The 20,710-nt window shown below is 43.0% G+C and overlaps 1 protein-coding gene across 6 annotated transcripts in view; it reads right to left on the minus strand.

Moving 5' to 3' along the window:
• Window positions 1-20,710, minus strand: part of MRTFA (myocardin related transcription factor A) — a 211,361-nt gene that overhangs the window by 28,748 nt on the left and 161,903 nt on the right. For all 6 annotated transcript variants that reach the window (XM_086402973.1, XM_086402972.1, XM_086402975.1 and 3 more), the window contains one exon: window positions 10,782-10,847. In XM_086402973.1, the coding sequence (XP_086259099.1) occupies window positions 10,782-10,788 (7 nt within the window). In that variant the 5' untranslated portion in view covers window positions 10,789-10,847. The remainder of the gene's footprint in view (window positions 1-10,781; window positions 10,848-20,710) is intronic.

Consider the following 20,710-nt stretch of genomic DNA (forward strand, 5'->3'; position numbering starts at 1 on the left):
CACTGGAGACGAGGGGCACCAGCTGCCTGCGCTCAGGCACACTGCAACAACCTCAACTGTCTTGGGAGATCCATCACTGACTCCTGACTCAGGTGGACGGGGCTACCCTCCACTCCAGGACTCCTGCGGAGAGGTGAACAGCAGCATTCTATGCCATCAAGGGGAGAGAGGCCCTCGACCCTTGTCCAGTGTTTCCCCAAGTGGGGTTCCAAAAGTCTAGGAGGATACTTGCTTAGGAAGTCTTGGAGGGTAAGAATCTAACGCAGATTTCTGAGCTTCAAGAATTTTAATCTTTAATAAAAGCTCTTCGAGGAGGCTGGTGCCAGTAAAATGTGAAAACCCCTGTCTCCCTAGTCCAGAAGGCAGGAGAGGTGACACTACAGATGAGAAAAAAAGAGTTTTACGTGCTCACTCCCCACCACCGGGGGCTACGTGACTACGCAGCATGCCGAGTCAGGTCTGGGTAACTTTTCTAAACAGCTAACTCAGAACTGCGTCTCTGCTGGCGGTGCAGGTACCCACAGACTGGCGGAGGTGAATCTCCTGAGCCCTTTCAGGTCAGTGTTTCAACCTGCAAAGTACGTATTTCTGAGAGTCAACGCATCGGGGGCTGTTTGCCCGTTTGCCGTTTTCCTCACACCCTGATGAGGGCCTGCTTCAGCCAGGATGGACTCCATATGCTGCTGCTGGGACTGGCCTGGCAATCCCACTCCATGGAAGGCAGCTCCAGAAACGCGGCCCTTGCTCTAGAGCGAGTGGGTGGGGAGCTCGGAGGCTGCTGTGTCACTGGGTTCACAACACCATTAGGGCAACAGTTTTCCCTGGGACTCCATATCCAGGCAGAGCAGGGGCTCTTAACCTGGGGCACGCTGTACTACTTTGGATCATCTGTGAATCCCTGGAAATTGTGTGCTGAGGTCTGGGTTACTTGCCTGGGAAACCGTCTAGTGAGAGGACATGCAAGATTTCCCAAGGAGCATCAATGGCACCAAAAAAAAAAAAATCCAGAACCTCTGATTTAACTAAGAGTTGTTGAGACAGAGAAGAGACGCCCACGGCCTCCAAGCCAGCATACAGGAGCAGCAACTTGGAAGCAACTTTAATAGATGGCTTAAAATGATGGAGTTACTTTCACATATACCCTCCCCACTAACTTTCACTTTCCCCGCCAACCCTGGTTCTTGATCTGACACTGTTTTCAATTTTTAATATTTACAAATGTGACATTTTGGTGAGCTTACATCAGGCCATCACCATGAGATTCCACTATCAGTAAGAATCATTAGACTGTGACCTTCAGGAATCAGCCCGGGGTCTGGAGCCAGAAGACCCGGACTGGATTCACCTCTGTGTTCCACTGGTGCTGTGGCCTCAGGCAAGGCCTCTGAGCCTCTGCTCTTTGGTATCCTCATCCACAAAATGGCAACTACACAAACCCCTGCGGCAGTGGTTCTCAGCATCACAGTGAAAGTGCTCCACCACCTGCTGGAAGCTCTGCTTAATAAGCTTCTGGCATCGTTACTGTTTTAAACTTTTTTTTTCCCTGTGCCATTCTACTTCTGAAGAGAACGTGTGGGTGTGGAGTCAAATGCTGAGAGCTAACTGGGGCTGACTTCCATTTTTTGTCTTTCTGTTTTTATCTGTCACGCCAAAGTGCCTACAAAAATAACCAGCAATAATGATGTTAACCAAAGAGCTGGGTCGACAGTCCAGGGACTGGCCATGACAACGAAAACCAGAACTAAGTCCAGGAGAGTCAAAGAAAAAGCTTTGGTGATGGGCTATGGGGAAAGATCACACACTCCAGGGCAAGCAAGGATCCCCACTAACAGGCAGAACACGTGCTCCGCACACATCCTGTTTTGGTAGCAGGCTGGCCAACCACCCCTGTTTCGGCACTTGGGCTGTCACCCCACCCAAACCAGCAGGGGAGCCAACTACCAAGAACGAAGGTTAAAAACGGAGGCTCAAGGATGCGCAGCTTTTCCTTTTCAGAAGTGCAAGCTGCTCCCGGGTCTTCAACCTTGACCCCACAGACAGGCAAAAGACTTGAGACTGGGAGGTAAAAGGCATCACACAATTCTGCATGGCATGAATACCAACAGGTACAGTGAATTTCAAAAGCTTAAAATGTGAGGGGTCAAACATTCTGAACTTGGCCTTCCAAGTCTGTCTTTGGCCTTTTGCCAGGCCTGTTGGTATCCAGCCTTCACACCACAGCCCAGCCTAGCGCTCCAGATCAGTCCGTCATTCCAGTACACAGTCCATGCTGCAGCACACACAGACATACCTTTTTGAAGCCCCATAACCAAAATGTCTAGGCCACCTGTTAAATACAAGCTCTGAATCACCTCCGCTCCTCTGCAAATAACCTCCCATTAGGCTGAAGGATTTTAAATCACCACCATCATCAGATATCCATCAGGGCTCCCCTGAATGCATAATTCTTTAGGATTTCATTGTTTAAGAAAAGTTAGTACGTAGCTTCAACAAGTGACTTAAACTCCTTCACTATCTTGAAAAGATATGGCAAAGTATCTCAGATACTGTCTTTAAAAGCATCTCAGATACTTCCGGGAGAAGGCAATGGCACCCCACTCCAGTACTCTTGCCTGGAAAATCCCATGGATGGAGGAGCCTGGTAGGCTGTAGTCCCTGGGGTTGCTAAGAGTCGGACATGACTGAGCAACTTCACTTTCACTTTTCACTTTCATGCATTGGAGAAGGAAATGGCAACCCACTCCAGTGTTCTTGCCTGGAGAATCCCAGGGATGGGGGAGCCTGGGGGCTTCCGTCTATAGGGTCGCACAGAGTCGGACACGACTGAAGCGACTTAGCAGCAGCAGCAGCCGAAGCAGATACTTCCAGAACTATTAAATGAAAGTGAATACCTATTATACATTTTAGGTATTAAAGTGTATCAAGAACCTGTATCAGGAAGACTACTTCTGATGGTCTGTCCAAGAGAGCTCCCTGTTGGATTCCTCCTCAGATTCAACAAGGAAAATGCATGGAACATACAACTCATTCTAGAGCTATTTTAGGATTTGATAGCAACTGGACAAGGAGGCAGTTCCGTGCTAGTCACTGACCCCTGACGTAGGAACACACACTGCTGGTGACCCACAGCAGCAGGAAGAGAGATGAGAAGGCTGCTACCTCTCAGAAAGTGAAGTCGCTCAGTCGTGTCCGACTCTTTGCGACCCCATGGACGGTAGCCTACCAGGCTCCGCCGTCCATGGGATTTTCCAGGCAAGAATACTGGAGTGGGCTCCCATTTCCTTCTCCAGGACCTCTCAGAAAAGCAACATCAAATGGCAGGGAGCGACATGCCCAGCTGGTCTTCTCCTGAGATGAAAGAGAAGATTCCTGAGCCCATATGGTAACACAGTCTTCCCTCAGCTTCAAATCCAGGGATCAGGTTAGCCCCGATCCTGGAACACACGCTTGATCGTGGCGTTTCTCAAATGTCCTGTAAACCTAGGATCCAACTAGAGTTAAATGGTCTCGCTCCTGAGCTGAGGATACAGCATCTCAGATAGGCAGAGTTCTCTGCTTTAAAAAAAAAAAGTAATGTTGTACATCTGAAACAAACATCACGTATACCAGCCATATCTCAATTAAAAAGAAAAGGCAGAAATAAACTAGCTCTTTCACTCAAAGATACCTATGTATCTGAAAGAGCCAACGGGACCACACTAAAAGCTGTGAGAGTGAGCCCCTGAGAAGCACAGGCCCGGGGTCCCCACCTGGGCTGGAGCCGGGTGCAAACTGCAGGCTTTGGAGGAGGTCTTTTTCTGAGCTCTTACTGGAAAGGGGTGCAGGTCAATCCTGTCCAGACTTTTCTGGCTCACAGGGAGAGCTATTCTGAGATGACCACACAGAGCTTCTGTGACTCCCAAGTGGACTGGAGCACACAGGCAAGGGCCGAGGCCCAGGGGAGAGCCCGCTCTCACCCAAACGCATCAGCTACACAAGATCCTCTCAGAAAGAATGCCTCGCACACACTAACACTTCACTTCAAATCAAAACAAACAACATTTCCTTTCAGCCTACAATTCTGTCATCTTCCATCTTTATAAGTTTTTTAAAAAGCGAGCAATTTGTCTGCAAACTAGACCCTCATCTGCACTGGAATCACCACTGGGTCCCCGCTGGTGAACATTTCAGTCTCTTGGCAAGCTGCCCAGAAATTAAAAATATATACATTATTTCCAACCTATCCACTTACATGTTTTAAGAGAGATTTAAAAAAAAAAATTACCATGAAGAGGGCACGCTAATAAAAAGAGTCGTCCTGTTAATATTCAACCAAAAGGGGAGCAACCTTAACAGAGTACCATGTGTGGCTAGTGGTTCTCTCTCAACGATTTTCAGCAAATTGCTCTTATTTTATTGGCTGTGCCTCAAGGCACGTGGGATCTTACTTCCCCAAACAGGGATCAAATCCAGGCCCCTACAGTGGAACTGCAGAGTCTTCCTCTAGGGAAGTCCCTCAGCAAATGTTTTTTAATCCAAGAGTAGAGAGGAAAGTGAAATTAAGGAGAATTTTGTTTACTGAAGGACAGTTCCTGTGTCCAAACACTGGTTTTCACAGAAGTTAATGAGCTATATATATTAAAAGCTACTTTCAGATACCCAAATGGCAGATCCAAGCGAAAGCTCCACTCACTGCAAATAATACTGCCCGTATCTCAAAAGTAGGAACAACACATCATCTCATTTATCTCCAAAATTAACTGTGGGGTAGAGAAGCATTTTATTTTTTTCACGTATTTTATTGAAGTATAGTTGATTGACAATGTTGTGTTGTCTGGTGTGGAGCAAAGTGAATCAGTTATACACATATATATAATAGCTTACATCTGCCAATCCCAAACTCCCAGTCCATCTGTCCCTCGCCTCCCCGCTCCTTGGCAACCACAGGCCGTTGTCTACATCTGTGAGTCTGTTTGTTTCATTTGTGTCATGCTTCAGATTCCACAGAAAGTGACATCATATGGTATTTGCCTTTCTCTTTCTGACTTATTCTACTTAGTACGATAATCTCTAGGTTCATTAATGTTGCTACAAAAGGCATCACTTCGTTCTTTTTTGTGGCTGAGTAGTATTCCAGGGTGTGTGCAGAATATCTTCTTTATCCATGTATCTGTTGATGGACATTTAAGGTTTTTTCCATGTTCAGATAAGAATTTTACAAAAGTAGAATTTGAATTCAGAAAAGTGAAATGAGTTGTCCAAAGTCACCTTGTTTCTAAGTGGCCGAATAAAGCCTAAAATCCTATTGTCTAATACTACAGCCACCACCCACATGTGACCATTTAAATTAATTAAAATTACATTAAAAAATTCAGTTCTTCACTCAAGCTAGCCACATTTAAGTACTCAGGAGTACCTGTGGGTAGCGGCTAGTGTCACAGAATACTTCTACCAACACTGAAAGTGCCACTGGACAGGGCTGGTTTTGGGGGGGCTAGTTCTTTAGAATTCATGGAAACTTGGGGAAAAGATGCCATGGATCTCAGTATTTAATAAAGATGGACTGAGAGTTACAAAGTTAAATCACAGCTCCTTTCTTATTACAAGAAATTTTGAGGCCTGAGGTTGGTTTATCTTCTCAGGGGTTATGAACACCAAGAGTTATTTTTAAAAGAGCTTCACCAAAATGGATTTTATCCATATGTACTCAGGAAAGAGAATCTTGAAACAAGGTTTATATACCTTTGATGAAGAATAATATAAGGAATAATTCCCAAGTTACAAATAACAAAAATATTATTATTAAGAAGAAATTCAGCTACAGAGGAAAAGAGATCATAATAATTAACCCTGACACTTTCAGCCATTAAATAATCTTTTGTCAGAGTTTAGAAGAAATTTCTTCCTGGTACAGAGACTGCTATAGTCAGATGAACAGGAGATTTTCAGCTGACGTGGGACCCAGTAAAATGCCAGCTTAAGCAACTGGGTCTCTGTGCAGCACTTGGCCAACGCCAACAAGCTGAAGCTTGACAAAGGGGTCGAACTACCGAACTGAAGGGTCAGGAGTCAAGATGTGGTAAAGCTTATTAAAAACAGCTGCAGGAACTCCATCACACGAGACCATTTTTTTCCAGTTTCAATGTGAGAACATGGGGCCTACCAGCAGAGCCACAAACCAATCAAACGCACTGACCACTGGTTCACTTTCTCACCCAGCAGCAAGGCTGAGTGCCTCTCAGGGCCCAGGCTGATTGAGAGGCTTCTGGATCGACCCCGGCTGCCCTGAGTTGTGATGCCTTCACACTGTGTGTGTTTTCTCCCAACAATTCAGAAGAAAGTGTCACCAGGGGCAGTGGCTAGGTGCGCAGAAACACCATTTAAAATGAAAAACAAAACAAAACAAACAAACAAAAAAAACTCACCCAAGAAATACAGAGGGAAGTCCCTAACCTATTGGATATACAGACGATTTCCTCACGGGTTTGCCGAGGTACTGAGGCTTTGCTCCCATATGCATACGGGGCAATAATGAACTGGTGGGGGAACCGAGGCATCAGAAAAGTGACCTCTGCTTTTCTTCAAGGGCTCACAGGACAGTAACAGGAGGCTGAGAGGGAAGGACAAATGAGGCTCTTCTCTCATATCTAGGAAGATTACAGGAAATTTATCTGTCATTTGTTTGGGTCAGGAGAACGTCCATGTTCTCCTTTAAAAGGTTGTTCCTCTGCAGCAGCCCTGACTGCCAGAATATTTTTCTTAGTTTTCACCTTAACTTTCTGGCTTGTACAACTTCAAATGTCAGAGAGAAAGGCTGTGGGGAAAACTCTGTTTGGAAACAAAGTGAACCACACAGGACCCACCTCTTCTATGACTTTTCATCTGAAATACAGAGGCATTCCTTAATTTCTGGACTTGAACACCAGCTTCCTATCTGTGCCATTTCTCCTGTTCCCTCAAGATATGCAGAGCTTCAGACATCAGGAAAGAAAGCATAGGACCTAGAATATGTAATTCTTTGCTATCTGGCACTCTGTACTTGGTACGGTTTAAGTAGTGTTAAATTTGAGACACAGGTTTACATGATGAGAATGAGGGATTCTGAGAAATGACCCTATTTAAAAACACGTTAGAAACCACAAACTTCTAGACCCCATAGTTCAGATGCCATGAGCAGAGCATATCAAGCAGTAGAAAGAGGTGTATGGGAATTGAGAGGCTCTTAGTGAAGTTGCTCAGTCGTGTCTGACTCTTTGCGACCCCATAGACTGTAGCCTACCAGGCTCCTCTGTCCATGGGATTTTCCAGGCAACAGTACTGGAGTGGGTTGCCATTTCCTTCTCCAAGAGATCTTCCCAACCCATGGCTCGAATCTGGGTCTCCCGCATTGTAGACAGACGCTTTACCGTCTGGGCCACCAGGGAAGTCCTTAAATCCCCTGAAATCTATGGGAAGGCCACTGCCCAACTTTGAACAATACGCAAAACTACCAACAACCCTGAAGGCAGGGCAGCCACTGAAAACATCGTGCCTTGCAGACATGATGTCCAGACTGGAAGCCAGAGACCCCTGTGGGAGCTGTGGGAATGCTCTGTGAAACAAGGTGGGTGGGTTTTTCTTCCCAGAGCTACAGAAAGATCGGGACGAGATGAATTGGATAAAAGACATAAACAGAAACTGATGAGGCAGAATACGGCCATGACTACACTGCTCCTTTCCCCTGGTGTGAGGGTCTTTAACGACTTTCATAAGTTGTACAGGTAACTTAAACATAAAGGCACTTTTCAGAAACTCCTCAGGCCAGCGAGATGGAAGTGAAACAGGCACTTCAAACCAGATGCTATCTTTCCAGATCGCCCAGTCTTCAATAACCAACAAATTGCTGATCAGTTACGATTTGCCCCCAGCACTACTCACATTTTCTTTTGAAAGACGTGAGCAAAGGATGACCATGGAATTGGTGGGGGTGTCAGGGAGGCAGAGAATGTCCCAGATTATAACAGGAGTTACGGTAGTGGCGAGGGGCTGGGGTGAGGAAGTGGGGTTACTCAGAGGGTGAGGGGCTGGGAACCTCATCTTTGGGAACTCTGGGCCCCGTCTGCACCTCAGTTGGTAAGCTGAGGAGCAGGGCACTTCACACCTGGAGCTTTTCCTAGGCCTCAACACTCCCTCTCTCACAATCTGAGAGTTTGCTACCTACTTTCTTCACTGGAAAAGCTGAAAAACAAGCTGTGCCCATCGTTGAAGGTGGCTTGTGTTACAAGGGAAAATGCAATATTCTCACAGAAGCAGGGCATTTCTATTCCTATAGGAAGGGCAGTTACTCTCACTTCACAGATGCAGAGAACCACCCAAGGTACACAATTAGACACTTAGAATATTTTAGAATCTGAGCTCCTGGGAGAACAGGAGTGTTGTTTCAAATTCCATGCCCAGAATTCCAACAAGTTTGCAGTTAAGTAGTATCTGTTTCTGTCTGTCTTTCATTCTCTCTTTCTCTCTCATACACATACCATTTTACAATTGGCTGTCTTCATTCATTCATTCAGTGCCAGGTACTGGGGGCAGAAATATAAATAAGATATCTCCTCAAGGAGCTCACAGTCTAACTAGAGAGACAAACATCTAAGCAGATAACTGCAATATTCAAGCATCGTTTGTCTTAACAGCACAGAATACTGTAAGAAATGCGACACACTAAATCCTACTAAGCAGTTATCTCCAGTAGTCCCTGGTATCAAATGAAAGGCTGCAAAAAAAATGTAAGGCCCTCATCCTCTGAGTGGTTTTTAGATCCTGAACATACTACAGATTCTGAGAAGCAGCACTATGTTCCCAGAACTAGTACTGTAATCAGAGTCAGCACCCCACAGATCAGCACTGAACTGCTCTTTATGTTGTGTATGGGCAAATCCTACCACCCAGATAAACTGTTAAGTGTCTTAAGGGCAGGTCCCATGCTGAATATTTCTTTAATCTCTAGAGCACCTAGAATTATCACAAGCAAAAAGCAGACCCTAAACACAGGATGTCCTTGGCGAAAGGGACAATGAGACTGACACGGGGTGACTTGTTCCTCTACAAGGTTTGGAGACTGGCAGATTTGGAGTGTTTTATAAAAGCACACCACCACTCTACCTGAGCACATTAACAGACCCACACTTTAAGGACAAGAGTCCTTCACTGCAAGGTCAGAGGAGACAGCATGTGGGCAAATGGTTTGGTAGTTAACTGCAATTTTAAAAAAAATAAACTTGAGACTTGAATCTCCTGGCTGATGCTTAGGACAGAAACAGACCTCAGGATCTTTATACGTGCTATGAAGTTCCAGCTCTTAGAAATGGATCTGACATCCCCACAAGGTCAATCAGATCCTGTCTTCACTTACTTGAAAGTCTTCAATGGCTTCCCATTGCAGTCAGAGTAGAATCTACCTCCTCCGTGCGGTTGACAGGGCTCCAGTTCTGGCCCCGCCCAGCCTGCCTATCTTAGCTGGCCCTCACTCTGCCCTCACTCAGTAGGCCCAGCAACCATGGCTTCCTTGATGTGTTCAAACATGCCAGGCTCTTAACTGCGCTGGGCCCTCAGACTTGCTTTCCCTTCTTCCTGGGTCCTCTTCCTGCTTCTGAATGACTGACCCCAACTAACCCTTCAGATCTCAGCTCAGATATTTCCTTCTCGAGGAGGCCTTTCTTGACCAACTTCTTCAAAGTGATCCCCTCTCATCCCTGTTATCTGTTACTATGCCAACCGGTTACATTCACTTCAGAGCACTTACCATGTTCTGAAGCAACGGTGTTAGTGTACTTGTCTCCCTGTTTGTTACGTTATCAGTCTACTTAGTAAGTGCAAAACTCCTGAGAGCAGGAGCTGGGTTTATCTTGCTGCATCAGCAGGCACATACCAGTTAGCCAAATACTGTGAATGAATGAGTGAGTGAGAACTAGCAAGATACAGCGGCAGCAGGTTAGCAGGCACTGAGTTAAGGTTTAAAAAATTAAAACATCAGTCCTTCCACTATGAAGCTGGAAGTGGTAAATGATATATAAATTTTTATTTCATTCAGCTGTGCCCAAGTAGCAGGAACACACAAAGATAAAAAAACGAAGAGGGAGAGCCTAAGCTCTCCACAGATGACTCAAAAAGAAATGTCAAAAAGAGCAAAACCCTGCTGGTGTCAGCTTCTGCTTGTTTTATAAGGCTGCTGGTATTAAAGGCAAATTTTCTTACTTTGAATAGATTCCAAGATGGGTTTTATTTCTCCCGAGTGATGCGGTTCTGCACCGAGCCCCGCCCTACAATACCCCATCAATGACTCCAGTTACACCAGGCTAGGGTACGTGAGGCTCTCACTCTAAACAAAACTGGGGCTGACTTGGAATACTAGGAATACTAGGGAATACTAGGGAAAGGGCCATCCCTCCCCAAGCACCCCAACATTCAGGCTAAACACACGAGGGGAGAGCGCTCCCTCACAGAACCCCAGCTCACGATCTGTTCCTCCTACAAAGGGAAGTGGCACAGGGCGGAGAAACCCTTTTAAAGGTGCAGCTCACAAGCTAAGGGTGATTCAATGGCACCCATAAGCCGAATGCTGTTTTTCTGAACTTGATCAATGAGCACAGGTCTCTTAACCATGGCCAAGTGAGAGGCCCTGAACTTGGGAAAGTGTGACAAAGAAAGGAGCGAAAAACGAGCCCGGTGGCCCTGTTTTCTGTTAGGTGCTTCCCGTGGCACACTGGGTACACACACCGAGTCCCCAGAGCACCTCCGTCAGGGGCTGAGAGGCAGGGGGTACTTACGCGGCATGATCCCTTGGCTCACCAGCTCCTCCCGAGTCCGGCGCTGCTGGAGCTTCAACTGCAGCACTGCAGGGCAGCAGAGAGAGAGGGGAGATGAAGGCTCAGGCAGCTGTTCCACCACAAAAGACACATTTTCAAATGCACAGAAAGCCTCGACACACAAGGGTGTAGTGTGAAACAAGGATCCCTGGTAACTGTGGCTGTAATTGCAGAAGTGGCCTGATACAGCAGGGCTTCCGTATTCTGCTGTGGGCGGCGAGAGGAAGTTGCGAAGGGTCTTGCAGGGCGATAACAATCCACAAAGTACCAGAGTCTTGCCTATTGCTCAAAACCTCCTACAACAAACACTGTGTCCTCCTCCAGGACCGAAAAAACACAAATTCTTAACTCAAAGAAAACATAATGAGGACCACCGCCCAGCAGAAAAGGCTTTTTCTAGCTGCTCTACGCCTTCCTCCTGGTGGTAAATGTTTATCACAGTTAAGTGTAGTGAGTTACAGATCAGGGAGTATTGGTTATTTGTAAAATCTTCTTTTTTGGATCTAAAAATTATACCTGTTTTCACCAAGCAATGCACTTCCCTCGGCCAGAAACTATTTTCCCATTAAGACAACTCTTCTCTGCCTCTTCCTCTGCACTTTGAGCCTTCTGTTGACGTGAAACACAAAGCTAGGTGATTCAAAGCACATCCGGGCCAGGGGAGGGTGATGAGGGGGTTTTCTCCTATTTCTACTCTGGCAACACCACCTGATGTAACAAGTTAATAGGAATTTTTTAGAGTTAAAAGCCAATTATCTTTATTTCAAATGTGAGTGAAACCTAAAGGGTATTATTACCACTGCACACCATGCGGAATGACAAAGGCCTCCAATCAGAGGCGAAGTGAGAACATGTTCGGAAAAGGAAGATTGAGAGGATCTCACTGGCCAAGGGAAGTTCCTTTCTGTGATAAGTCTTCATTCTAAGGTCCTGCAAGTCCCATCTGAGGGCGACCTGTATCTATGTGGAATTGCATTACCCTAACGTCTGTCTTCCCCATCCACAAAGCAGTTTTAAGATGGCCTCCCCAGATGGCAGACCTGTAACCAGTCTCCTGACCACCTTCAAATCCAGCAGGTCCAAAACCTACTGCTTGTGCCTAGTCGCTCAGTCCTATCCGACTCTTTGTGACTCACTGGACTGCAGCCCGCCAGGCTCCTCTGTCCATGGGATTTTTCAGGCAAGAATACTGGAGTGGGTTGCCGTTTCTTTCTCCAGGGGATCTTCCCAGACCCTGGGATGGAACCTGTATCTCCACTGTCTTCTGCATTGCAGGTAGATTCTTTACCTGCTGAGCCATCTCTTCCCCACCCAACTCCTCAAATCTAATCAACATTCCATCCTTTTTCTCTTTAATGGTATCACCATCCTCCTCCCCAGTACTAACACTAAAATTTTTAAGCCAACTTCAACTCTGCTACCTCCTTACACTCCTATTTTATCAAGTTTACTGCATCTTCTCATGCTGCAGTGATAGCACTGGATCTTCCCAACCCAGGGATTGAACCCCAGTCTCCTGCATTATAGACAGATTCTTTACCATCTGAGCCACCAGGGAAGCCCTCACCCATTCTAAGTCACCACAATCCGGATTGTCCAATTACTCACAATTCACTTCACCTGGAAATGCCCACCTCATCACTTCTTCACCTGACCTTCCCAACTGAGAATTACTCCAGGCCTCCGATGAACTACCTTGTATCTGTTATAAAAAGTAGAGAGATATTTTGCCCTGTGTAATACTTACCCCCAAATAATGTAAACTCCTGGAGGACAGGGAATGTATCTTATTAATCTATGATGCTCTCCCAACCAATAGTACTCAATACACAGTAGGTATTTGACAATTTGTTTCTTAAATTGAACTGCATCTCTAAATGATGATACATACAGTCAGAGAAATCTAAATAGGAGGGTATTATTATCATTTACAAATTAACACTGTTAAAATTAAGAAAGCCTTGCAGAATAAAAGATAAAAGTGGCAACAGCCACACTAATAGCTAACACTGATAGAACCAATGGACAGAACAGGTATTATTATCCTACTTTACAGGCAAGGAAAATGAGGCCCAGAGAGATTAAGTAATTTCCCTAAGGTTATCCACTAATAGAGGTACAACAGGTTCGGAACTCAAGCACTCTGATTCCAGAACCTGGGCTCCCCACTTCTCTGTTTCTCCAGGGTCTCCTGTAAGCCTGTGCTGCTAAGATAACAGGCCCGGAATGTGATTGCCTGGGTTCATTCTGTGCCAAGACAGACAAAGGGGCTGAGGGACATAGATGATTCAGGCCAGGGACAAAGAAGTCTAGGAGATCAGCTTCAGTAAAATAAATTTAAATTAAGAACTTGATTTCAGAATAAATTATAGATCAGCAGCAACAGTAATAATAAAATTATAAGAGGGATCATTGAGTGTTGCTACGTGTCAGTCCTATATTAAATGACTGACATACTTTAAAAAAAAAAAAAAAAAAGCCCTGTGGGGATATTACAATTATTATCTCCATTTTACAGATGGAAAAACTAAGGACCAAACCTTTAAACTTTTGCCTTAGGTCAAATGGCTCAAAAGTGCAGGAACTAGGATTCACATCAGGTCTCTGTGATTCTAAAGTGAAGGGAAATACTTAATACTGTGCCATATGTTTCCTTGGAAGAAAGAGGAGGGCCAGGCAGAATAAAGTAAGAGGGGAAAGGGGAATCTGTTAGCTTTTACAGTGTTTCTAAGGCCCAGTGTAAGATGAGTTACTGGAAAATGATTAAATGTATCAAACTTGTTTCATTTCAGAGAACAGGGAAACCTAATGCAGTAAGTCTGAACACTTCAAAAAAACAATAATGAATGAAAAATACGTCTATTATCCAAGAATAGTTCTGAAATAGCAATGCGCGCCTTTCCAAAAACCCATATACAGATAGGGCCATAAGGAATCCATTATGCAAACTTCTTGACTGAAAAACTTCTTGCTTCATGAAAGCAAAAGGTTAAGTCTATGATTCACGGAGTTTAGTTGCTTTTTTTTTTAATGGCTCTAGTTCAAAGGGGAAGATTCATCTAATAAACCTTTTCTATCTCAAACTAAATGAAATTAAAGTTCAGTTATCTGAAAATTCCATTTGTGCCTCTCAGCAGTTAATACCAAACTCTAGTCTAATCTGCAATCTGACCAAGTTTCCCATTCACGTAACAGAATCAACCCTGTGTCAGTATGCCCTGGGTACTGCTACAACCTGACAGCAGGTATGTATTACTTCATACATTGCATAATCCCTGCTCACCCTAACAATGTTTATAAGGAGGAAAATAAGCAGCAAATTCAGAATTATGGTGTACGGTATCTGTTTGGCTGTGTATATATACAACAATCCTTCTTCTGAGATGTCTGACCACAAAGAAACAGTATTTACATGAATTTCCCCTTTCCTTAGTCTATCTTAATTCCTCTTAATTCTAAGCAGTCTAAATAAAACGCCTTTATGTTTCTAGGCCTTGGGATTATTCATTTTAGAAGAAATCATTTAATAATTTAAATACCATAAGAGTCATATATTATGTATTCACTGCAAAAGATACTCAGATCAGGAGCACATTTAAGAGAACATAATTTAATACACAACCACCCTCACCAAGATAAAGCTAACACTAGTTCAAGTGATTATTTTCAAACACAGTGCTAGATCAAGGCAATTTTTAAAAGTAGGAATGCGATAAATTCTATGTTAGTGTATATCACCATTTAGATTTCCTCTCCAGTCCCCAAGTCAATAAAAAACTAAACAAAAATACCTATTTATGTACAAGCACGAGTCTTTATACTTTCACTGTTACCGAATTCCACAAATTTAATATAGCATCTGGTTTTAAATGCATCTGTGCAAGCAGCCTATTATCTATAGATGAACAGATGTCTTTGAAGCTGATGCCTGGTGAATCAGCTGAGCTGCCTGCCAGTAAAGGGTTCAAAGAAAAGAAACAAACCAGAAAGTGGGAACCTGAGCTTCTCCATCCCCATGAAAAGAACCAAGTTTTCAACCTATTTCAAATAAAGGTGATCAACTGCTATTTGAACAACTGGCTACTCAGGAAATTAGAGCAAGGGGAGGAACCTGACGTTCTTCTGCCCGGTAAGACCATAAAGGTATGCCAATGGTATTCAAGGGCTGATGCCCAAGGACTGAATGTATCAAACAACTGAATCTATCAGGTGGTATACTCCCAAGTCTGGCTCTGTGGCTCCCACTGGTCAGAAGTTCTGTATTTTACTGGGAAGGGAGATGTGCAGCTCAGTAGGTTGCTCCTACCTCATTTGTATTCACCCATTACTGGTTTCCCCAAGACTTCTAGAATAGGGAGGGGAAGTGTGAGTTATGAGGGAAATAGAAGAGAAGAGCAAAGAATTAGTACAGGAATAACTGGGAAAGAGCAAAACCCCTCCCCGTGTACCATCCTTGCTCAGGACAAAGACCTCTTCAACGAAGAATCTGACTGCAGGAACGTCCCATTACCTCGGCTCTGTCAGAAACACCGATAAATCTTTTTCTCCATTCTTTAAATCTGGATATGAAACTTTAAACATAATCAAAAGACCATGAATTTGACTGCAGCTTTTCAGAATATTTATGTTATGAAAAGGCTCCAAAATAAACTTGTTGATTTTGGGAATAAAGGAAATGCTCCTTGACTAGATATTACAAGTTAGCCCAAAAAGTCAGTGCTGTATTAGAAATTCAGTGAGGTTTATATGCTTGAAGAGAGCAAAAGGCAAACAAGCCTTCTCAAAAATCTTTTCTCCCCACCCCAAAACCCCACTAAGATATCTGACTCTAAGCCATGGAGGTTCTCATAGTTCCAAGGAGGATACACAAACCCAGAAATGATCAACTGACAGACTGGCCTGGTTGGAGTTGAGTCTGAAATTATGAGTTTTCATGAGGATGAAAAGTGATCGCCATAGTAAGATACTAAAATAAAAAGGACGAATACACTAGAAAATAAATTAGATGTCATTCCTGGTATTCCTAAGATACAACTAATACTAGAAGATTTCTCCATTTTAATTCAACTTCATGATACTTACATGATTTAGAATAAAGAATGTTTGATTTATCTACTCATGAATTACAATCAACCTCGTTCTTGATAATGAACAAACATGCAGAAAATCTACAAGAACGTCAAGACTCGAACAATACACTCCACCCAACAACCACAGAACACAGATTCTTCTCAAGCATACATGAAACGGGCTCTAGGACAGATCATATACTAGGCCATAAAACGACTTTCAATAAGGTTAAATGAATTTAAATGATACAAAGTACATTCTTTGACTACAATGAAATTAAATTAGAAACTAACAACAGAAGAAAATCCGAGAAATTCAAAAATATGGAGAAATTAAATAACACACTCTTAAATCAGATTGATTATATTCTTTGCAGCCAAAGATAGAAAAGCTCTAAACGGTCAGCAAAAACAAGATCGGGAGCTGACTGTGGCTCAGATCATGAACTCCTTATTGCCAAATTCAGACTTAAATTGAAGAAAGTAGGGAAAACCACTAGACCATTCAGGTATGACCTACATCAAATCCCTTACGATTATACAGTGGAAGTGGGAAATAGATTTAAGGGACTAGATCTGATAGAGTGCTTGATGAACTATGGATGGAGGTTGGTGACAATGTACAGGAGACAGGGATCAAGACCATCCCCAGGAAAAAGAAATGCAAAAAAACAAAATGGCTGTCTGAGAAGGCCTTACAAATAGCTGTGAAAAGAAGAGAAGTGAAAAGCAAAGAAGAAAAGGAAAGATATACCCATTTGAATACAGTTCCAAAGAACAGCAAGGAGAGATAAGAAAGCCTTCCTCAGCAATCAATGCAAAGAAATAGAGGAAAACAATAGAATGGGAAAGACTAGAGATCTCTTCAAGAAAATTAGAGATATCAAGGGAACAATTCATGCAAAGATGGGCTCAATAAAGGACAGAAATGGTATGGACCTAACAGAAGCAGAAGATATTAAGAAGAGGTGGCAAGAATACACAGAAGAACTGTACAAAAAAGATCTTCACAACCCAGATAATAACGATGGTGTGATCACTCACACTCACCTAGAGCCAGACATCCTGGAAAGTGAAGTCAAGTGGGCCTTAGGAAGCATCACTATGAACAAAGCTAGTGGAGGTCATAGAATTCCAGTTGAGCTATTTCAAATCCTGAAAGATGATGCTGTGAAAGTGCTGCACTCAGTATGCCAGCAAATTTGGAAAACTCAGCAACGGCCACAGGACTGGAAAAGGTCAGAGTTCATTCCAATCCCAAAGAAAGGCAATGCCAAAGAACGCTCAAACTACTGCAAAATTGCACTCGTCTCACACACTAAAGTAATACTCAAAATTCTCCAAGCCAGGTTTCAACAATACGTGAACTGTGAACCTCCAGATGTTCAAGCTGGTTTTAGAAAAGGCAGAGGAACCAGAGATCAAATTGCCAACATCTGTTGGATCATCGAAAAAGCATGAGAGTTTCAGAAAAACATCTATTTCTGATTTATTGACTATGCCAAAGCCTTTTACTGTGTGGATCACAATAAACTGTGGAAAATTCTGAAAGAGATGGGAATACCAGACCACCTGACCTGCCTCTTGAGAACTCTGTATGCAGGTCAGGAAGCAACAGTTAGAACTGGACATGGAACAACAGACTGGTTCCAAATTGGAAAAGGAGTACGTCAAGGCTGTATACTGTTGCCCTGCTTATTTAACTTATATGCAGAGTACATCATGAGAAACGCTGGGCTGGAGGAAGCACAAGCTGGAATCAAGATTGCAGGGGGAAATATCAATAACCTCAGATATGCAGATGACACCACCCTATGGCAGAAAGCAAAGAACTAAAGAGCCTCTTGATGAAAGTGAAAGTGGAGAGTGAAAAAGTTGGCTTAAAGCTCAACATTCAGAAAACTAAGATTATGGCGTTTGGTTCCATCACTTCATGGCAAATAGATGGGGAAACAGTGGAAACAGAGATTTTATTTTGGGGGGCTCCAAAATCACTGCAGATGGTGACTGCAGCTATGGAATTAAAACACGCTTGCTCCTTGGAAGAAAAGCTATGAACAACCTAATCAGCATATTCAAAAGCAGAGACATTACTTTGCCAACAAAGATCCGTCTATAGGCAAAGCTATGGTTCTTCCTGTGGTCATGTGTGGATGTGAGAGTTGGACTATAGAGAAAGCTGAGCGCCGAAGAATTGATGCTTTCAAATTGTGATGTTGGAGAAGACTTTTGAGAGTCCCTTGGACTGCAAGGAGATCCAACCAGTCCATCCTAAAGGAGATCAGTCCTGGGTGTTCATTGGAAGGACTGACGTTGAAGCTGAAACTCCAATATTTTGGCCACCTGATGTGAAGAACTGACTCCTTGAAAAAGACCCTGATGCTGGGAATGATTGAAGGCAGCAGGAGAAGAGGAGAAGAGAGGATGAGATTGTTGGATGGCATCACCAACTCAATGGAGATGAGTTTGGGTAAACTCGGAGTTGGTGATGGACAGGGAGGGCTGGCGTGCTGCAGTCCATGGCATCGCAAAGAGTCAGACACGACTGAGCAACTGAAATCATGAAATAGCCAATGGGTCAAAGGAAAAATAATAGAGACATTAGAAAGTATTTTGAACTGAACATATAAAAATTTATGGGCTATATATCTAAACTAATGCTTAGAGGGAAATTCATAGATTTAAATGTTTGTATGAAAATAGAAGGAAGACTTCAAACTCATGCTATAAAGAAAAACTTCACTATCAGAAGCTAGAAAAGAAGTGCAACTAAACCCAAGTAAGCAGAAGAATGAAAGTTAAATGGAAGTCGGACACGCAAAAGTTGTGTCCGACTCTTTGCAACGCCGTGGACTGCAGCACGCCAGCCCTCCCTGTCCATCACCAACTCCCAGAGTTTACCCAAACTCATCTCCATTGAGTCGGTGATGCCACTGCTTTAAATTATAAAGCAATTATGTAGAAAATAGAGAAAACCAATAGAACCAAAAATTTGCTGTTTACAAAGATTAACAAAATTGATAAATGTTTAGTTAGAACAACCAAGAAAAGAGAGAGAAAATCAGGAATGTAGGAGGAGACATTATCACCAACTATAGAAATTAACAAAGTTAACAGAGATACCATGAAGAACCACATGTCAACAAATTAGATAACTCAGATAAAGTGGACCAGTTCCTAGACTGGCACAGACTATTGACATTGATTAAAAAAAAAAAAAAAAAAAAAACCCCAAAAAACAGAATATCCAGACAGACGTATAAAAAGCAGAGATTGACTTGTTAATTTAAAATCTTCCTCAAAAGAAAATTCAGGCTCAGATGGCTTCACTGGCAAATTTTACCAAAAATTTAACAGAAGAATTAGTAATAATCCTTTAAGAACTCTTTCAGAAAACAGAGAAAGGAACACTTTCCAACTAACTCTATTAGTTACTCTGATACCAAAGCCAGAAAGAGACCACAACAAAACAGCTTATAAATACTGACACAAAAATTCTCAACAAAATATTAGAAAGCAGAAGCCAGGACTAGAACCAAATATGCTGAATTTTTATCCTTGCATTATTTCCCCATTCCAGTGATTCGCAACACATACTTCACAAATAAAATTATCTGAGAATTTTTAAAATTTACTTATTTTTTACAGTAGGTCCTTGTGTTATCTATTTTAAATTCAGCAGTGTGTATCTGTCAATCCCAAACTCCCAACCTATCCCTCCTCCCCACCCTTCCCCACCCCTCAACCATAAGTTCATGGATAACGTTTTTAATTGGTCTGGAGTGAGGCTTGGGAATCAGGGTTTTTCAAAAACTTGCCACGTGATTCTAATGCAGTGTCAGGTTAAGAACTGCTGCCCCATTTAATGATAGTTTGGTCTAACTTAAATTCACTTTACTCTGGAAAATTAAACATGCTGCATCCATGTTCATGATGCCAATCATAAATCAGGTTGAGTATCTAGTACTTGAGCTGGGTGAGCTGACGTGTGTGTTCAGTCGTGTCTGACTCTGTGACCCCATGGACAGTAGCCCAGGGATCAAACCCCAGTCTTTTATGTCTCCTGCACTGGGAGGTGGATTCTTTACCACTGCGACACCTGGAAAACCCAAGTAACTAGTATTAAGCAGATTTAATTCACCTTTCTTTTGACAGTCCCAATTAAGTGCTTTTAAAGCACATCATGGGCTTCCTAGGTAGCTTAGTAGTAAAGAGTATGGTCACCAACGCAGTTCATGGGGTTGCCAAAGTCGATACAATGACTTAGCGACTGAACGACAACAAAGTACATCATCTTTTGTTGTGCACTGAACAATGTTCAGTGTTTTTAAGTTAAAAATTTTGTTTCAAATTTGTTTAAAAGTTTGTAACAGGAGAGGACTCCCATTTTCTAACACATTTCTTCTGGAAAAATTATTTGTCATTTTTAAAAATTGTATTTCATTATTATTTATGATATTGGTTTGTTTTCTGTCATACATCAACATGAATTAACCATAGGTGTACATATGTCCCCTCCTCCCTGAACCTCCCTTCCACCTCCCCACCCTTTTCCACTCCTCCAGGTTGTTACAGAGCCCCAGTTTAAGTTCCCTGAGTCATTCGGCAAACTTCCATTGGCCATCTGTTTTACACATGTAGTGATTATGCTTGCATGCTGCTCTCTCCATTCATTTCACCTTCTCTTTCCGCGTCCCTGCCCTTCTCCACAAGTCTGTTCTCCATGTCTGCGTCACCACGGCTTCCCTGTTAAGTTCATCAGTATCATTTTTCTAGATTCCATATTTATGCTTTAATATACAATATTTGTTTTTATCTGAC

Source organism: Bos grunniens, chromosome 5 (assembly GCF_055505025.1).
Source record: "Bos grunniens cultivar Pamir isolate PY7600 chromosome 5, Bosgru_T2T1.0, whole genome shotgun sequence".
Taxonomy (NCBI): Eukaryota; Metazoa; Chordata; class Mammalia; order Artiodactyla; family Bovidae; genus Bos; species Bos grunniens.